This window comes from Macrotis lagotis, chromosome X (genome assembly GCF_037893015.1).
Source record: "Macrotis lagotis isolate mMagLag1 chromosome X, bilby.v1.9.chrom.fasta, whole genome shotgun sequence".
In the NCBI taxonomy this organism is placed as follows: Eukaryota; Metazoa; Chordata; class Mammalia; order Peramelemorphia; family Peramelidae; genus Macrotis; species Macrotis lagotis.
The window spans coordinates 290991483-291010226 of NC_133666.1; the positions used below are offsets into that span (position 1 = coordinate 290991483).

At 33.2% G+C, this 18744-nt stretch overlaps 1 protein-coding gene across 4 annotated transcripts in view; it reads left to right on the plus strand.

The window, feature by feature from the left end:
- The window catches only part of NPR3 (natriuretic peptide receptor 3), an 89315-nt gene that overhangs the window by 36678 nt on the left and 33893 nt on the right, over window positions 1-18744 (plus strand). For all 4 annotated transcript variants that reach the window (XM_074208101.1, XM_074208102.1, XM_074208099.1 and 1 more), the window contains exon 4: window positions 16860-16995. In XM_074208101.1, coding sequence (XP_074064202.1) covers window positions 16860-16995 — 136 coding nt within the window. The remainder of the gene's footprint in view (window positions 1-16859; window positions 16996-18744) is intronic.

An 18744-nucleotide genomic window follows, 5' to 3' on the forward strand; every position in this document is an offset into this window, starting at 1 on the left:
TCTGTTTTACTGCATTCCCCCATCCCATATATAATAGAATAAACTGCTGTTGAAAGAAATGCTTTATTTTATAGTATTTTCTTAAAAGAAAGCAGAAGCACATTGTAAGGGGAAGAGAGAAGGAATATATTTGTATTCATGATGGGAAATCTTAGCTACTTTAGAATTTGGTCTCCTAAGGGAAAGGTACTGTTGAGAGTTGGTTCTCTGAATTAGATCTAACCACTAAGTACTCTCAATAAACTCTGAACAGAACACTTCTGCTAAGGAAACTCAATTCTTAAGTTTAGAATTGCTTTTACTAATCTGAAGCTTTAATCTGCTAGGTCATTATTCCAGCAGATGTTTGCAGAATCCTTAAATCCTCTGTTGAAAGTCCCCAATGTAAACAAAAGGTCTGAAATGAAAAGTCAAAACCAGTCAAAAGCCAAGCATTACAAGAGTTCAAAGTATTCTTTAAGGGGATGACCTTGGAGCTTGAGACAACTAAGGATGTTTAATGCTTCTGTTTAACATATTACATCATAAGACATCTTTAGAAATACCCACTGTTGATATTTTTAAAAACAAAAGACTAGCTTTCCTTTAACGTCTTATTGGACAGCAATGTGTAGCATTCAACTATTGGTATATACAGAACGCACTTTTGTATATACAAGTTAGGTAATTATTGTCCAACTAGGATTTGTAAAACTCTATACTGAAAAGTTGACCTAGAATTTTCAAATATTGCCCTGTGTGATTTCAACCATGTTTCTTGGGTAGTTTTTTTTCAATTTAGAATTAATGTTTTGGTTATAAATTATACAAAAAATCCATTTTTTGTTAAATGATGCTGCCCCCTTAGTATTTTGATTTTGACTTTAGACATAGTTTCATCCTTCTTAATGCTACCTCTGTTCCTAACTTAGGGGAGAATTTGGTAAATGCTGTTTTTATTTCTAACCAAGTATTCTGAGCAGGGATGATTTTATAACCTTGGATATTTGCTCTTTTGAGGTTAGCTGGCCACCCATAACTTGTTTTTTCTTCTTATTGAAAAGCTGAAAATTTAACTAATTAAACAAACATTCCAACAGTGCCTGATGCACAGTAGTATTGTTAGTGAGTAAGGATGTGTATGAAAATTCTCTCTCCTTCATTCTCTGATGCATCCAAATATAGAGAAGGAAGAAAGAGGTGCCAGAGTATTTATCTAGCCAAAGAATGTGAGCAGAGGCAGTTTAGTAAATAATAGTTTAGTTAAGTCGACATTAACTTTTGGTAACTGAAATGTTTTCAAAAAATATATTAAGTTCCTTAAATTGTGAGAAAGAACAAGAAAATTGACTCTGAAGCTGGAAATTCTTACTTTAACACCAGTTATCAAGAAAAGAAGGGTAGGAAGTCATTTCAATTCTTCCTTAGCTGTCCCTTCACTGTTGTTATTTGCATCATTCATTTGAATGGAGATAGCACCCTCGGAAATAAATTTTGGAAGTTAGCTATTCAGCAAGACTAATGAAAGAAAATGGCAATAACAACCAAAAAAAAAGCAGCATATGCAGAGCTGTGTTTGCCCCACATCAGGCAGGCAGGGTCATTGACTGGTGACTGGCAGGCTTTTGTGGCTTTACAGTCCCATCAGAATAAGAACAGGCTGGAGGGCTTCCTACCCCATCCCCCAATCCCTTTCTCTTTACAGTTGGCCAGGGAGTAATTTGTCCAAATGAAAAGGCCCATTCAGGGACTAGATCGCTTTGCTAATTGCATGTGAAAGAATAAAAGCAAACCACAAATTGGCATTCCACAACAAGAAAAAAAAATTCACTTACCAACAAATTCTTAAGATTAATTCTATTATTGAAAAGTAATTAGAAAGAATAAAGGTACAGTGAAAGAGAGAAATGACTTTTTAAAAACAACTTTTTTTAGTTCAAGGCTTTTCTAAAAAAATCAAGACATACAAAATGCTTTATTTTAATACTTGTAAAATAGAGAAAATGTGAAAAAATTCATCCTGTTAACATTACTAGATTTGGTTTATTTTTTAAAATTATAATAAAACAAAATGATAAAATCAGTTTTATTAAAGATTGTTCTGACTTGATTATAAAACATTAAGTATCTACTTATTAAAGACTCATTTTCTTGTCTTTTCCACAAAAGTTATTGCATATTGACAGAGATGACTGTACTATTTCTCTAATCTACAGTGAATATGTTACCATGCATAGGCATGATTGATTATTTGCAAATACTACTAGATTCTATGATGGTTTCCAGTGTCTTTGTACTGTAGCTTTTTGCAAATAATGCTCTTGATAATTTAAAACATGTGTTGCTTGTTGTTGTTTCATGTCTGACTCTTGGTGACCCCATTTGGGATTTTCTTGGCAAAGATACTGGAGTGGTTTACTATTTCTTCTTCAGTTCATTTTACAGATGAGGAAACTGAGGAAAATAGGGCTAAGGGACATACCCAAGGTCATACAGCTAATAAATATCTGAGGTGGTATTTGAACTCAGATCCTTCTGACTCCAGAGCCAGCCTTAGACACTTATTAGTTAACCCTAGGCAAGTCCCAGAACATGATTTTTCTCACTTTTCTCATCTATAAAATGAATTAGGGTAAGAAATGGCAAACCAGTCCAGTACCTTGCGAAGAAAACCCCAAACTGAGTCATGAAGTTAGCCTCAACTGAAAATGACTGAACAACACCAGTTTACTTTGAAATAATGAATATGTTATAATCTTAATTCCATGCTATCTTATGGGTATTAATAGGAAAAGTTGTGAAGTAAGCAAACTCTTCCTTCTCCCTCTGCCCTTTTCCTCAATATTAAAGTCAATTCCTATAATAGTTTTACTTCTCTCATCTGTCTCTTGTGAAGAACAGTTTGATGAAATCATTGAGAATAAAATTGAAAATATGGTCTTTGCCAGTATATTCACATTTTCAAAGAAAAAAGTCTTAAAAGGTCAATGGTTACTCCAAAGAATTGATTATGTAATGGTGTTATTTTTTAGGAATCCTTATTGATAAACCAGTTTTGCTACTTAGTGCCTGTGTGACTTTTGGTAAAACAATGGAACTCAGTTTTCCTATCTGTAAAAAGGGAGAGTTAGTAGGAGACCTCTGAATGTCTTTCTAGTTCTAATTCCTATTATCCTATGATTCTCTATTTTGAATGGAGGTCTGCTCCATTTCAGATTATCTTCAGATAATTGAGCTCATTAAACCAAGAGAAAATTTAGATCTTAATCATGGACCAAAAATTGATTTCTGCTCTAAGGATAATAGTTAGCTAAATGTTATTGTTTTCCCACCTTAATAGAAATACAAAAAGATAGTTAGGGAAATCCTAACCTTGTGCAAGGTAAGAACAATATGACCCATGGATAGTTAGACTGCTTAATAGATCAATCAACCAATTTAAAAGGTATTCGTTAAATGCTTATTTTTGTTCTAGATTTTGCACTAAACATTGTGGAAAGGCAAAAACAGAACAAAAACAAACCAGTCCCTGCATTTTAGAAGTTTACATTCTAATGGAGTTGACACCATGTAAATAAATAGATACATACAAGATGGATATGTAATAAACTTAGAGAAGTATCTAGTAATCAGAAAGTATTTATTGAGTGCTTCCCTATGCTCCAGGTTCTCAACTAACTGTTTGGAAGATATAAATAAATAAAAATATTCACAAACTGGTTAAAGATGAGGTAGTTTGGCAGGGAAGCCACTAGCAATTAGATGGGGTTAGGGCTTGCAGAAGAAGATGATTCTTGAGCTTTATTTTTAAGGAAGAGAGTAATTATGAAGTAGAAGTAGGGAGGAATTACATTCTAGATACATGGGATGATTAGTGCAAAGATGTGGGGACAGTGAATGTTGGGATATCACATGTGAAAAATAGAAAGAAAGCTAGTTTGTATGGTTTCCAGTGATGAAGGGAAAGTAATGCTCAATGAAGCTGAAAAGATAGGTGTAACCAGCTTGTATAAGCATTTAAAAGCTAAACAGAAGAATTTATATGAGATCCTAGAGGCAATAGGGAACCATTTGAATCTACTGAGTAGGATAATGACATAGATATCCACTGAAAGAAAACTACTTTGACAGTATTGGGTAAAATGAATTGGAGGGAAAATGGAGTCCAATTAAGGACCATTGCCATAGCCTATGCAAGAAGTGATGAGGGTCTAAATTAAAGTGGCAACCATGTAAGTTGAGAGGAGGGTTTGGATGTGAAAAATGGCATGCAAGTATAAATACCAAGATTAGGGAGATGATTGGATGTGCAGGTTGAGGAAGAATAAGGAGTCAAGGATATGCTGAAAATATGACCCCAGGATCCTGGAAGGATAGTGGTGCATTTAACAAGAAATAAGGAAGTTTGGAAGAGAAGAGGATTTAGGGGGAAAGATAATGAGTTTTGTTTTGGATATTTTGAGTTTAAGATATTTCCAGGATATCCATTTTGGAATATTAGTGATGCAGAACTAAAACCCTGAGGAAATACTAGAGGATATATATTTGTGTGCATAGATAAGTGAACATATATAATATATGATCACATACACATGTACATACATATAATACATAAAGAAATATAACTGACAGTATGTGTGCTTGTATGTGATGAGCAAGCAAAAGATACTGAGAAGAATTATTCAGACAGTCATGGGGAGAACCTGGGGATTGGAAAGGCCTCCTGTAGAACATTGTGTGTGAGATGAATCTTGAAAGATCCAAGGATATAAATAGCTATGGTTTGGAAATGGTGGTTGAATAAATATTAATTTTTATAATAATTACTTGCATTTTCGTAGTCATTTATGTTTAACAGAACACTTTCCTCACAACTCTGTGAGGTAAGTAAAGCAAGAACTGTTATCTCCTTTATAAAGATAAAGAAAACTTTTAACTTTTCCATAGTTACACAGCTAATAAATGTCAGAGCCAAGATTTGAACCTAGCACTTCTGACAGTCAAGTCCTGATTTTTTCTCATTGTACCTCTAATAATAATAGTGTATATCACTGATTTGCTGTTGTTGCGATAACATATGAAAGCCATGTTAAAAGAAGATTAATTTTATTTTGGTCTGCAAGATAAATTGGAAAGTAGAATAATGAAGGCAATCATTTTTGTGTTGCCTACTCCTGGGAAAACAATTTTAATTCCTTTCATCTATATACATCTTTTGAAACTTCATTTTCACTTCTCTTTTTTGGTCTCTCTCACAAGTGTTTTCATGTTAGATTTTGGAACTAGTCCTAATTCTTAGTGAAATGTTGACCTCATGTTCTGTTTTAATTTATCATTATTATGTCAAATGACATTATTATGTCATTATTCTTCTTTAATATTCTATCATCATAAATGAAAAAAATAAGTATAGAGTACCTGCTTTGTGTATTACATTTGAGTGGATGTTGTAGGGATTTACATAATGAGAAGAAGACACCATTCATAGCATCAAAGAGTATACAATCTATGATAAATCAGCAGCATATTACTTGTGCTAACTAAGGGATATACATTGAAGTGTAGATGATAGTTTTCCAAAGAATGACATACCCATAAAAGTTGCAATCAAGGATGCAGAGTACAGAAGTTAGGGTTAGTTATAGGCAAGGGTTGATTTCTATTTAAAGATTTTTTTTCTGAGAAGTCTTCAAGGACATGGGATTTTGGTTCTCCTTTCTGTGAAGTAAGGGAAAATTTTTGTGGAAGAGGAAGGTTGTGTCAATTTAGAGCTAGTAGAATAGTAAGTATAAATTCAGAAAGTAGAGGGGTCTTCCTTAACTAGAGGGAAGTGGAAGAAGTAGGGCAGAATTATTTCTAAGGTTCTTTGGGTATTATAGTTGAAGACAGAAGGCATAGGGTGGCAAAGTCTAGTGATATCCCAAGTGAGAGATTGACTAGATGATTTTCTAGGTGTTTTTCTCTAAAAAATGTGATTCCAAAATGACTAGAGGATGTTTATGGTATAATTGAAAAAATATTGAATTTTTGCAGTATTGTAGAAATGCTAGTGAAACAGCCATGACAGGAATGACCTAAAAAGCAAAATACAGATCTACATTCATAGGAACAATGATGTGAGTAGAATTGGGAATATAATTATACAATAATAGCAGATATACAACTTTGAAAAGTAAATAATTTGTATACTGTATATAGCTGTAAGTGATGTGGCTACTATTGTTATTAGTAATGCCCATGAGTTGACGTATGATGTGTTTATGGCTTCAATAATTGAGTCTTTTGAGTAGAATCCAGCTAGAAAGGGGGTTCCTATGAGTGCTAGGCTTCCTACTGTTAGGACTGATCATTGGTATTCAACAATGATCAATGCAATAATCATTTAGGATTACAGAGAATAGTGATGAAACATATTCTACATGACAGAGAAGTGAAACATTTAGGTTCAGAATGATATATATATATATATATATATATATATATATATATATATATATATATATACACACACACACATATAGGGAATTTGTTTTGACTGATAGCATATTTGCTACAATAAATTTGTCTTGAGATACAAACTAGAGAACATGCAAAAAAAGTGACCAAGACCATGATGGGACTTTGAAAATCACATCTATAATGAAAAATGTTGAGGAAAAGAAAAATAGTTGGGGAAACTAGGAATGTATAGAAGTCCAGGATAGTTGCTAACCCCAAGTATTTGAGAAGTTGTTTTGTAGACTCATTTTTCTTCTAGAAAGTATGATAAAGAACAGTTAGTGGAAATTACAGTAACTCAGATTTAAAACAAATAGAAGGTAGAACTTGCTGAATGACTTTGAAATAGTGAGCACCTTATCACTGGAAATACTAAAGCAAAATCTTTTGGAGATGTCATAAAAAATGTCACAAGAGAGTGAGCTGGACGGCTTCTAAAATTTTTTGTTTGATTCAAGTTTTGCTTGAGAGGAAAAAAAGTCATTTTTGAGAATAATCATTTCATGGCCTACTTTTATTCATCTTTTGCTGTCATATTCTTCCACATCATGTTCTTGGTGAGCTGTGAACTCGATCATTTTAACTTCATCCTAATGTTTTTGCTTCTTTGCTGGTGAAAATTTGCATATTAATCACCTCATAGAATCTTATAGCCATCCTTTAAATTGGAAAATAAAAAATGTGTCTAAAAACATGCTTTCCATCAAGGAATTTTTTTAAATCTATCATTTATTTTTATATCAATCTATTACTGAATTCTGGATGAGATTTTAAAATCACTAGTTAATAAAATGCTTGTAGATTGATAGTGACTCATTGAAAACTATTTCTGGATTTTAAAATCTCAAAAATTATGTTTTATCTCCTGATAAGATCATAAGATTTTGAGTCTCCCTCATTTTGCAAATGAAGAAATTAAAACTCATAAAGGTTAAGTTATTTATCCTGGGTCAAAATGTTAGCCAAGACTAAATTTGAACCTTTTTCTATAATTCCAAATCCAGTGCTCCTTACCTTACACCATGCTGTCTCTCCAAGTAAAACACTTTCCTATCCTTCTTTCCCCTATTTTATTGAGTCTTTTTTGGGGATCAGAGTTAAAACTCATTTTTTTAAGTTAAGATGCATGTCTTTTTTTTTGTGCTTTGTGAAACTTTAGATTTTTCCTTTAGCAACTTTTTTGATTTTTTAGTTCCTTGGGGCTTGAATTCATCCTGGTGATCTATTGACATTTTTGTAGTCATTTTGTACATTGTTTTTTGTTCTGCTTATTTCAACTCAGCCTTAGTTCTTGCAAATCTTCTCATGTTTTTCTGAATTCCTTCTAGTCAGTGTTTCATACTGCTCAAAAATGTTCCATTCTATTAATTCCATACTTATTTTTGTTTTGTTTTTCCATCCATTCCCCAGTTGGTGGACACAGACTCTATTTTCTGTTTCTTGTTAAGACAGAGAGTTCCATATATATATATGTTGATATATGCTGTATTTTTATACTTGTTTTTACTTCATAGGTTCTCTAAGTCAAAGAATATAGCTATTCTAGCCACTTTTCTTGCATGATTCCAAATGTATTTCCAGAATGCTTGAATCACTTCACCAATCTACAGTAACATCAGAGCATCAGCGTACCTGTCTTTCCACAATGCATTAAGATTTTACAAATGAATTTGTTTCTCCAGTTGATATTATACTTGGTTTACATATCTTGGCAAAGAGATAAGTGTTTGGTGACTGACTAGGCTCATTTGGTCACCCTCTTATGTTAATTATCTTATACTAATTAAAATGCTAAGTCAATGGTTACAGTTTGCGTCAATATTGTTTCCTCCTTCCATTTCCTATTTTTGGTATGGACAGCTTGTTTAGCTGAGTCAGCTTGGAGTTACTTTAGTTGTATATCATTTTCTTTTTTGATGATTGCTCTTTTAAGAAGCTATAGTTGCTTTATTATACACATAGTTTATTTGAAAATCACTTTCATATCACTAAGAAATAATTTTCTGTCTATTAATATACATTTTATATATAATTTTTATTTTTTTGACCATGATGACGTACAAAATGGTTAAATATGCAAAATGCCTTTCACTCATACTCTTATTAAAGGAAATATATTGTATGGAGACATATTTTGTTGTAAAATTTTGGCTTTTTGGTCTAGTAATATATCTTTTGGGGAACCTCAATTTTCTTGCCTCTAAAATTGAGGAGATTGGACTAGACAAAACCAAAGTGCTTTTCAACTCTAAGATTCCATAACTTCTTTCAATTATTCCCAGTGTCCTATTACTTTCTGGGGAATTAATGATAAGCTTTTGGATGGATTTCCATCACTTTTCAAATATAGAAGATTACTTTAATCACTATTGAACAAATGAAGAGCTGGGTATTGTCATATTAATGGGTATTGTCATATTCAGTGCAGTTAGCTATTACAGTGCATAGAGAGCTGGACCTGGAGTCAGGAAGACCTGAATTCAAATCTGACTGTGGACACTGTGTACCTCTGGGCAAATCACTTAATGTTTGCTTCGGTTTCTTCATCTGTAAAATGAACTGGAGAAGAAAATGACAAACCATTTCAGTATCTTTGCCAAGAAAACCCTAAATGAGATCACAAAAAGTCAGGTACAGCTAAACAACAACAGCATCAAAATCACCAATAATTCTTGAAAACAATTGTTAAGTGCAAATATAGAGTCTTTGCCTGAATTTTTAAGTTCATGTACAATTAGCCTTGGTTAATCTTTTAAATTCATTGATGTAGAGAATTCTTGATGTGGACCAATGTGAATCATCAATTTAATTGTAACTTTTAGCCTTAGAATAATGTCAGTAATAAGGAGATGCTGGTTAAATGGTTTGCTATTTGTGACACAGCCAATATATATTACAATATGACCTTTGTAATTCAGAGTTTCCTAGCTCTAACATTGCCTTCCAATCCACCATGTCACTCTACCATCAAAAGATATAATTCAATAGGAACAAATATAAAGTCTTACACTTGACTTCAAAACCTCAACTTAAAAAAATAAAATGGGGGTATGGCATCCCCCCCAAAAAAATTCTGGTGAGGTGTAATGGATATTAAGTTCAATATGAGTGACCAATGTGATCTGACAACCACAAAAACCAAGGCAATCTTGAGTTGTGTTAAAGGAGACAAATTCTAGAAAGAAGGAGGTGACAATCTATTTAGGATTTTCTACAACTCTAGGCATTTTTAAATGACATAGTACTCAGTCTTAAAAGTTTAGTTTTATTTTTTTCTCCTGTTTTCCTTACATTCAATTAAAAATTACACTTGGAGCAACCCAGGTGATTCCCCTCCCCCTTTTTAATCTCTCCTGAGATTCAGACAGCATTTTTAAAAGTCTTATTTATACTAACAAAAAAAAATTCCTTCAAAGGTATATGTTTTTGATAGCTTACTATTACATAACTTAATCATTAACTTCCTTCCTAGGAGTAATTTAGATGCTTAAAGAAGTACGAGGGAGGTACAGGGAAGCTGTACCAGGAGTAAGGAGACCTGGCCCTTCCCCTGCCCCTGTCCCTGGGAAGTTGGGTGATCTTAGATATTCATGTTTTCATAGATATAAAATAAGAAAGTTAAGTGAGATCACCTCTAATGGCTTTTTTTCAGTTTTGTGATTTATGATTTCATCAAGACACCAGGAGCAGTTAAGTAATCTATGTATCTATTTATTCACTAATAGAAAAGAAATTAAGCATATGTAGAGAAGATTGATTCTTTCACAGTGGATCCTTTTTGAAATTAAACCTAGTATATGTCACTTTCCCAAATCATTGGAAGTTCTTATATGTGAGTCATAACCCTACTATATCTGGAATACTATATGCTATTTTGGAAGTTATATAGCAATAAATGGTATTACTTTGTGTTTTTATAGTGCTTCTTATTGAACCAGATTATAAAAGTTTCAGGGAAGATAATTATTTTTAGTTATTCGAGGAAATGGAACAGCTTTATTATAAGGATAGATAGAATAAAAAAATTAATATCCACCAAAGCCAAGAAAAAAATAGACTTCAAATCAAGAAAGGTATAGCTATAAGGAATCAAGATTATATCAACTGGGTTTTAGTCCTGGTCCTCAGCCCTTCCAAATGGTATGGCTATGGGTAAGACCCTTAACCCCAAGAGTCTAGTTTTCTCATTTATTAAATGAGTATGACAATATTTGCATAACCACCTTAAAATGTTCTCAGAACAATACTTTGTAAAGTTATATGTAAATATTAGCTTTTATTATTATTATTATTAGAATATAAATTGAAAAGAATAATAACCAGAAGGACAATTTTAAGGTAAATTCTTTTTGGTTTTTGCAAGGCAATGGGGTTAAGTGACTTGCCCAAGGTCAAATAGCCAGGTGGCTGAGGCCAGATTTGAACTCAGGTACTCTTGACTCCAAGGCTAATGCTCTAGCCACTGTGCCACCTAGCTATCTCAGGTAATTTCAAGGAAACACCAGTTTATAGATGTGTAACATCACCAGGAGACAAATAGGTAGCTCAGTGGATAGAACACTGGACCTGGAGTTAGAAAGAACTTAGTTCAAATATAGTCTCAGACATTTATCTGTGTGACCCTGAACAAGTAACTTCACCTCCCTTTGCCTTTATACACTGGAGAAGGAAATGACAAATCATTCAAGTATCTTTGCTGAGAAAATCCCATGGACAATATGGTCCCCAGGGTCACAAAGAGTTGCATATGACTAAACAACTGAACAATAACAATACTACCTGCCACACTTGAATCACTTACCCCTTTGTCCTGTTCATGCCTTGCCAACCTCAAACTTTGGATTATCCACAAAATTTTCTTCTTTAAGTCCTTTTCCTATACTGCTAAATAGAGCTGGGGAAAATCACAAAACTACAATAACTGAGTCCATTACAGATTTTGATTGCATAATCTTAACTAGGCTGTACTGAATGAAGTAAGGCAGTCCTTTTACACTTCCATAATAAATTCATTGTTCTACTAACCACAGCATTTATTTCATATCTCTTTATCCATCTTCAAGTTTCCCAAGTCACCAATTATTCCTGTCCTCCCAGTTAAGGACCTTACTTCATCATTTCACTGAAAAAAGAGGCTGTTTGCCAGGAGCTCCCTGTCTCTTGATTTTCTGAGATGTCTAGATGTCTTCCCTAATAGCTTCATTTTTGCTTCTGTCTCACAAGAAAAACATGGCCCTTCTCCTTGACATGACAAATCACGTGTATGTACCCTGGATACTATCCCTTCCTATAATTTCTAGCAGATCCTCCATACTATCATTCTTCCTCTTTATCTAACCATCAGTTCCTCCCTACCTACTGACTCTTTTGCTACTGTCCATAAACTAACCCAAGTCTCCTCTATCCTAAAAAATCTTTACTGACTGTACTAATTGTACATGGACAATATGGTCCCCAGGGTCACAAAGAGTTGTACTAATTTTTGTACTAATTTTTCCTCCTATTCATGGCTACACTTCTTGAGAAAGTCACACACATGAAGTGCCTCTATCATTTTACAGATGAGAAAGTTGATTTTCAGAGTGGTTATTTATTCTGTCAGTAAATATCAGAAGCAGGATTTGGAATTCAAACTTCCCTGACTTCAAGTTCAGCCCTAAAGTTGTAGTTAGAAGGAAGGATACATCATAGGTATTCAGTTGGAAAGTTGGATCTAGAATTTGATAGAATTTGGAACCAAATCAATCCAAAGCAAAAAAGAAACAGCACTTTATAGAATAGTTGATCATTTTGCATTGTCATTCTTGTAGTAAGCATAATAAGTAAAAAGACCACTCTAAATATAGCTACAGCTTATGTGCCAATTCCTGTGACAGAATAGAAGGCAAAGAAATTCTCCAAAAAATTCATTGGCTACAAATTAAAACCACATTTACAATAATACTTTTAAGTTTGATACAAAATGGGCATAAGGAAGAATTGCCAAAAAATGTTTTCCAAACTATAGCTAAGGATAAAGAAACAAAGGACAGGATTCTAGAATATACAGAAATATTAATCCTATATATCAGTAATTTTTTTTTCAAAAAGACTATGGTGAGACTAAATGATAAGCACCAAATACCATAAAATGGAATTGATTTTTTCTTTTAAAACAGAAAATGCACTCAGTTACTAATGTGAGTAAAAAACAAAGGGAAAAAAAAAACTTGGTAAGTGACACAATCAAATCAAAACATCCAAAGGGGATTTAAGGGTGAAATTGAAAGGATTATAAAAAAGAAAAAAAAACAGGAAAAGATCTGTCACAATTTTATGGCAAATTATTTTTAAGGACAGTGGAGTCATCATGTTTTGAGTCTACCTTGTGAGGCAACATGGAAAGCATACAGAAGGAGTTCAAGGATTGGAGGCAGATGAACTAGGTACAAAGCCCACCTCTAATACTATTTTTATGACTTTGAACAAGTCACTTAAATTTTGAGTGCCTTAATTTCCTCATCTGTAATAAATTAACCAACAAGTATTTATTAAGTGCCTACTACATTCCAGGTCTGATTTTAGACTCAGGGATACAAATGCAATGATCGAAAAAAAAAACCTATTTACAGGTAATATGACTTTTAATAGGAGAATACATATGTAAATATATGCAAAAGAAAAATAAAGAGAATAAGTAGAAGTAAATACAAGAGGGTGGCCACTCGAAGTTGTCAAGATAAGGAAAGTCTTTATGTTGAAGGCAGAGCTTAAGCTTCATCTCAAAGAAGTGAGATTCTATAGGGCATAGAGTGGAAGGACATTGAAGAAAGGCCAGATCAAAGACAAAGAGGTGGGGGATGGGGTATTCTGTGTAGGGAACAGAGAAATAACCAGTTTGTCTGGACTGCCAAGTATAAGAGAAAGAATATTATAAAATAATCATGGAAAGATTCAAACTGGCAAGGATGAAAAGGGCTTTAAATACTAAAGAGAAGAGCTTATATTTGATACTAGAAACAATCAGGGAACCACTAGAGTTGATTGCATAGAGAAATGACAATCATATCTGTACTCAAGGAAAATCACTTTGACAGCAATATTGAGAATGACTTGGAGTTGTGGAGAAACATGAGGCAATTAAAAGGACATTAGGCTAAGATTAGGGAGGGATTTATAAAATGAAGGGACTGGACTAGGTGACTTATCTTTGAACTCTCAGTGTGTCTGGTGTATTCCCTTCTCCTTATCCCTATTAATTCCCTTTCTTTTCTCAAACCCTCAAATCCACAGGCATCCTGGGGCAGAAAGTGAAGACTACATTTCAGCCATAGTCTCTGCCTCCACCTTTGCTTTTGCAGAGCTAGTAACCCAGGATTACTTCTAGGCAGAACAGTTTGTCACATTGGCAGTCATACTGCTATGACAGGGGAGGATTCACCATCTCCTCCTAAACATCACTGTCCTTCACAAAGACCTCTCATTCTTCACAGTGTGGGAGTTTGGAAAGCAGACTTTTTTCTGAGGATTCTTTGCAAACCTTTTTGTAGAAGCCTCACTGAAGGCTGGGAGATAGGGATGTACAGAAAATAGTATGAATATGTTTCGGCATATGTGAATACTACAAAGTAAGAGCCAGGAAGGATCTGACATAGCTTTTACTATAGGTAGCTTTCTTCTAATAAACATCAAATGATTTACAAGTGTTTTCCTCTAAATCTGAGCATTCTGGGGAGTTAAAGACAAGGATGATTAACTCCCACTTTAGAAAATAGCTGAGAAGCATTATTCTTTGCTTATTTGTAGAAAGTTGCTAATACAAGCATTAAGACATTTAGAAGATTGTTGTTGTTGTTGTTGTTGTTGTTGTTGTTGTTGTGTGTGTGTGTGTGTGTGTGTGTGTGTGTGTGTAAGTGAGAGAGAGAGAGAGACAGAGACAGAGACAGACAGAGACAGACAGACAAAGAGATACAGACAAAGAGACAGAATCAGATACAGAGAGAGAGAGACAGGCAGAGACAGAGACAGAGATAGAGAGAGTCACAAAGAGACAGAGATGCAGAGAGAAACACACACACACAGAGTAAGTAGTATTTGGTCCTATAAATGATCTATTTCACTCACCACTCAAATTATTACTTCATTACCTTAAATCATGCATTATTTGGTGTAACTGATGAGTTACATGATGATTGATAAATGAATGAAAAAATCTCATTCTTTTCAATAATAGAATAAAGATTCTGACCAATTGCTCCCTATTTCTAGTAAGGGTCAACTTAAGTGAGATAGGATAAAAGTATGGATAATCTATTTTAGATATTCTCTAACTTTGAAATGTTGAAGGATAATCTCATTTCTACCCATGGAAATTTACTCATTTTGAATGTGATAGTGGATCCCATTTCAATCCAATGAAAAGCGATTAGCTTCTTAGTACAAATATTTATCATTCCTGAATTTAGTTGTCACCATTAGGTTGCTTCTACATTCAATTATATAATCTCTATGTACTTCTATGACTATGACAGCACTATTGTATGGCTTAGATGGTAAATTCCTCTAACATCTGCATTATCTCTCTTTGATTTGGACAACATTCAGCATCAACCAAATCAATTTAAGTGTTTAGGAAAGACTTGATTATAATGATGATGAAACATTTTCTAGGATTTGAGGGGTATGAAGTCTATGAGCAAGCTACATAGAGGATCTCATTTGTTGAGGCCACTGAAAAATAATACAATTCATAGTCATTTTTAATGGCTTAGGTACAATATCATCAAGAAGTTATTTCTAATTTCCTTATGGTCCAAAGATCCACCAGTAAAAAGAGCTTCGAGGACAACTTGATGTTGAAGTATTATTTCCTTTTCATCTTTTCACTTTTACTTCCAATTACTTTTTTTCTTCTTTAAACTTCAAATTTCCAGTATCTATAATGTGTTAGGAGGCATTCCTTTCATTAAAAAGCAAACGTAAGTGTGAGGATTTGCTACTTGTGAAAGAGTCTCAACACTAGGGTTCTGCTTCTGGCTTGAGGTTTATGAGGTAGGTGTTATGACAGACTTTGGTAGCAAGCTCTTTTGCTAACCAGGTCTCCACCCACATCTGGCCTCACCTGTGCTAATTGTGTCCCTAGAGGGAATGAGAAAACTATTTTGTAGAGAAAGAGGGAGATGTGTCAGATTCAATTGCAAATTAAGGTAAGATTTGAAAACGGCACTAGAATTGAGAATTCATATAGAAATGAGAATTTTCTTCAGCATTAAACCCTTCACTCGATTTATTTTGTATTCTTTATATATCTTTATATAAGTATGCTGTTTTCCCTAATAAAAAGTAAATTGCTTGAGGACAGGAGGTGATTTGCTTTGGCTTTTATCCCAAGATATATAGGAGATATTTGTTGATTGATTGATCAGGAGAAATGAAATGCAGGTATTTTATATACACAATAACAATGAATTCCTATTCCTAGTTCCAAAATTGCAGAGAGCAAGAATGAAGATACCAAAAAAAGAGAGAATTTAAAAATTGGAACTTTTTAAAAATTAGAATTGTTATGAGTGTGTGAATCCTCTTATCAAATGTTAGCATAAAGATTCCCATGATGTAACTGAGTTGAATTTATTAAAATTTAACTGTAGTTATGAACCCTTTCATACCAAGAATACAAGCTATAAGACTCTTATTCCTCAACTGGAAATTTCATGATTCTTTGGAAAATCTGCACACTAATTTCACAAAAGATAATTTTACACCAGGCAAGTTGTCCTTTGCCTACTATTTTTCCTTAGTTTAATGTCAGTGTACTTTAAGATAGTGATTTTAAGACTTGGATCAACATTTAGTTTTGTAATCTTAGAGAATAGATCTCATCCTTCTCAGAGAACTACTTAATAGTTGTCAAAGGGTAGAATACAAATATAAATTAGATGATTAAGCTCAGGCATCATAATATTGTGCAAGAGGAGAAGAGTTCCCAAGAACTTTAAATCAGAAATGATATACCTTAGGAGCAATTAAATGTTGCAAAGGATAGAGTTCTGGGCCTGGAGTCAGGAAGACTCAGTTTCATAAGATTTGAACTCAAATCTCATAAACTTATTAGCTATGTGACCCTGGGCAAGTCACTTAATATTGTTTACCTCAGTTTTCTCATCTATAAAATGAACTGGAGAAGGAAATGGAAAACTACTCCAGTATCTCTGCAAGAAAACCCCAAATGTCCTCACAAAGAATCAGACTCAACTGAAAATGATTAAACAACAACAATATATGAAATACTTTAGTTTCTCTAAGTATGAAATAGGGAACAATGATCAAGATGATTGTTAATATTCATGAAGAGAAATAATTTAACACTTGGTCTCAGCTAACTGATATTATTACCCTTTCAGGTTAACATGTTTGTGGAAGGATTCCATGATGCCATTCTTCTCTATGGTTTGGCTTTACACGAAGTGCTGAGGGCTGGCTACAGCAAGAAGGATGGAGGAAAAATCATTCAGCAGACTAGGAACAGAACATTTGAAGGTATGAATTCATTGTAGCATTCAGAAAGTAGATGTAATCCTGACTCTATTATTATATAATTACTGTGATTTCGGACAAGTCATCTGACTTCTTTTGTTCCATTTTTCTAATCTTAAAATGTGAATAATAATAAACTTATAGCCTATTTCACAGATCCATTGCAAAAACCAATTGAGTTATTTGCACAAGTGATATATATATCTAAAGATAACATGATTTTAAACATAATTTAGTAGACTGAAGAAATATTTGAGAGCCCAAGTCTCATTCATATTGAGACAGAATTATTGTCCCACTGACTCTGACTTAAATAGAGCTTCCTCAGGGCTACTAGTCTAGGGTTGTTTTTAATATCCTATGTCATCATGGAGTAAAAACTGCTTTTTTTCTTGATATTCCATTTTTATGTCTGGAAATAGGAGATAAATATTATTTCCATCTTAAAAGTGATTATTTTTAAGCAAATCAGACCATACTATTCAGCCAAGTATTTTAGAAAGTCTTGGTTTTTTGGACCTAACCAAAATGAAGAGAATCATCCAAGGGAACAACAGTACATGGTCTAGGGTTGCAGTGGAGGGTACACCATTTAATATTGCTTCTCATCAATAAAGTAAGTTTTATTCCAAATTACCCACTTATCATAGTGCAGAGGTATTTATTTTGTGATATCCACTCACATGTTGCAGCAAAAGCTCAAAAGCTCAAAACCTTTTCTGATTAGTAAGTAACATATAATCCAGTGGAAAGAGCACAATATCCGAGTTAAATACTGACTTTACTATTTATTATTCACATGATCTTGGTCAAGTTAATTCTTCTCTTTAGAACTTAATTTATTCATTTGAAAAAGTGAAAAAATAACACTAGATGATATCTCCTTCTAAACCTTAGGATCCTATATAACATTCATTTGCCCCCCTAGATTGTAAAAATACTTTGTCCTAGTCTACTTCTCTAGTTCTGTACTTACTACTTATAACAAATGCATAAAATAATCTAGACAGATTAAAAATATATTTCTTAGGTAATACTCTTCTCCAAACTCACTGGGGTTGTTAATTTACATATATATATATATGTATATATATGTATATACATATATATATATATCAATCATTCTTTGTCTTTAAAAATCTTATATGCAGTCCACCTTTTTAATTCACATGGTATTGGCTTTTGAGGATAATATAAAAGATGTGAGGCAGATTTGAAAAAATTCTAGATTTGAATCTTAGCACTAAGGTTTTCTAATTGTTGAACCTTGGTTAAATCACCTATCCTCTGTGAGTCTCAGTTTACTAGTACATAAAATGAGGAAGATATAATACTTGAACTGCCTACCTGATGTAAGCTGTAAGGAAAGTGCTTTATAAAACTGTGCTAACTGTAAGTTATTACTACTCATTTAGTAATTTCCATTTATTTTTATGTTTAAAATTAAGTTTTGAAAATATTTTCTAGATGAATTTTGCTTAAAATTTTCTACATTCATTTCTGTGAGTTTTAAAAATTAATTAATTAGTTTGATACTTTATATTTTTATTTCAACATCTATAACTACATATACAATTGGATTCCAATGTTTGGTGCCTACTCTGCTGATGATTTTTAAATATCTGTCAAATTTAAGTTCTGTTATTTCTTATTCTAATGTGTCTATGCTTACCAAGAGACCCTTTGAAATGCTTAAATGAATGGAATAACAGAAAGGAATTTTGATAACAGAAAGGAATTAATTTAGAAATT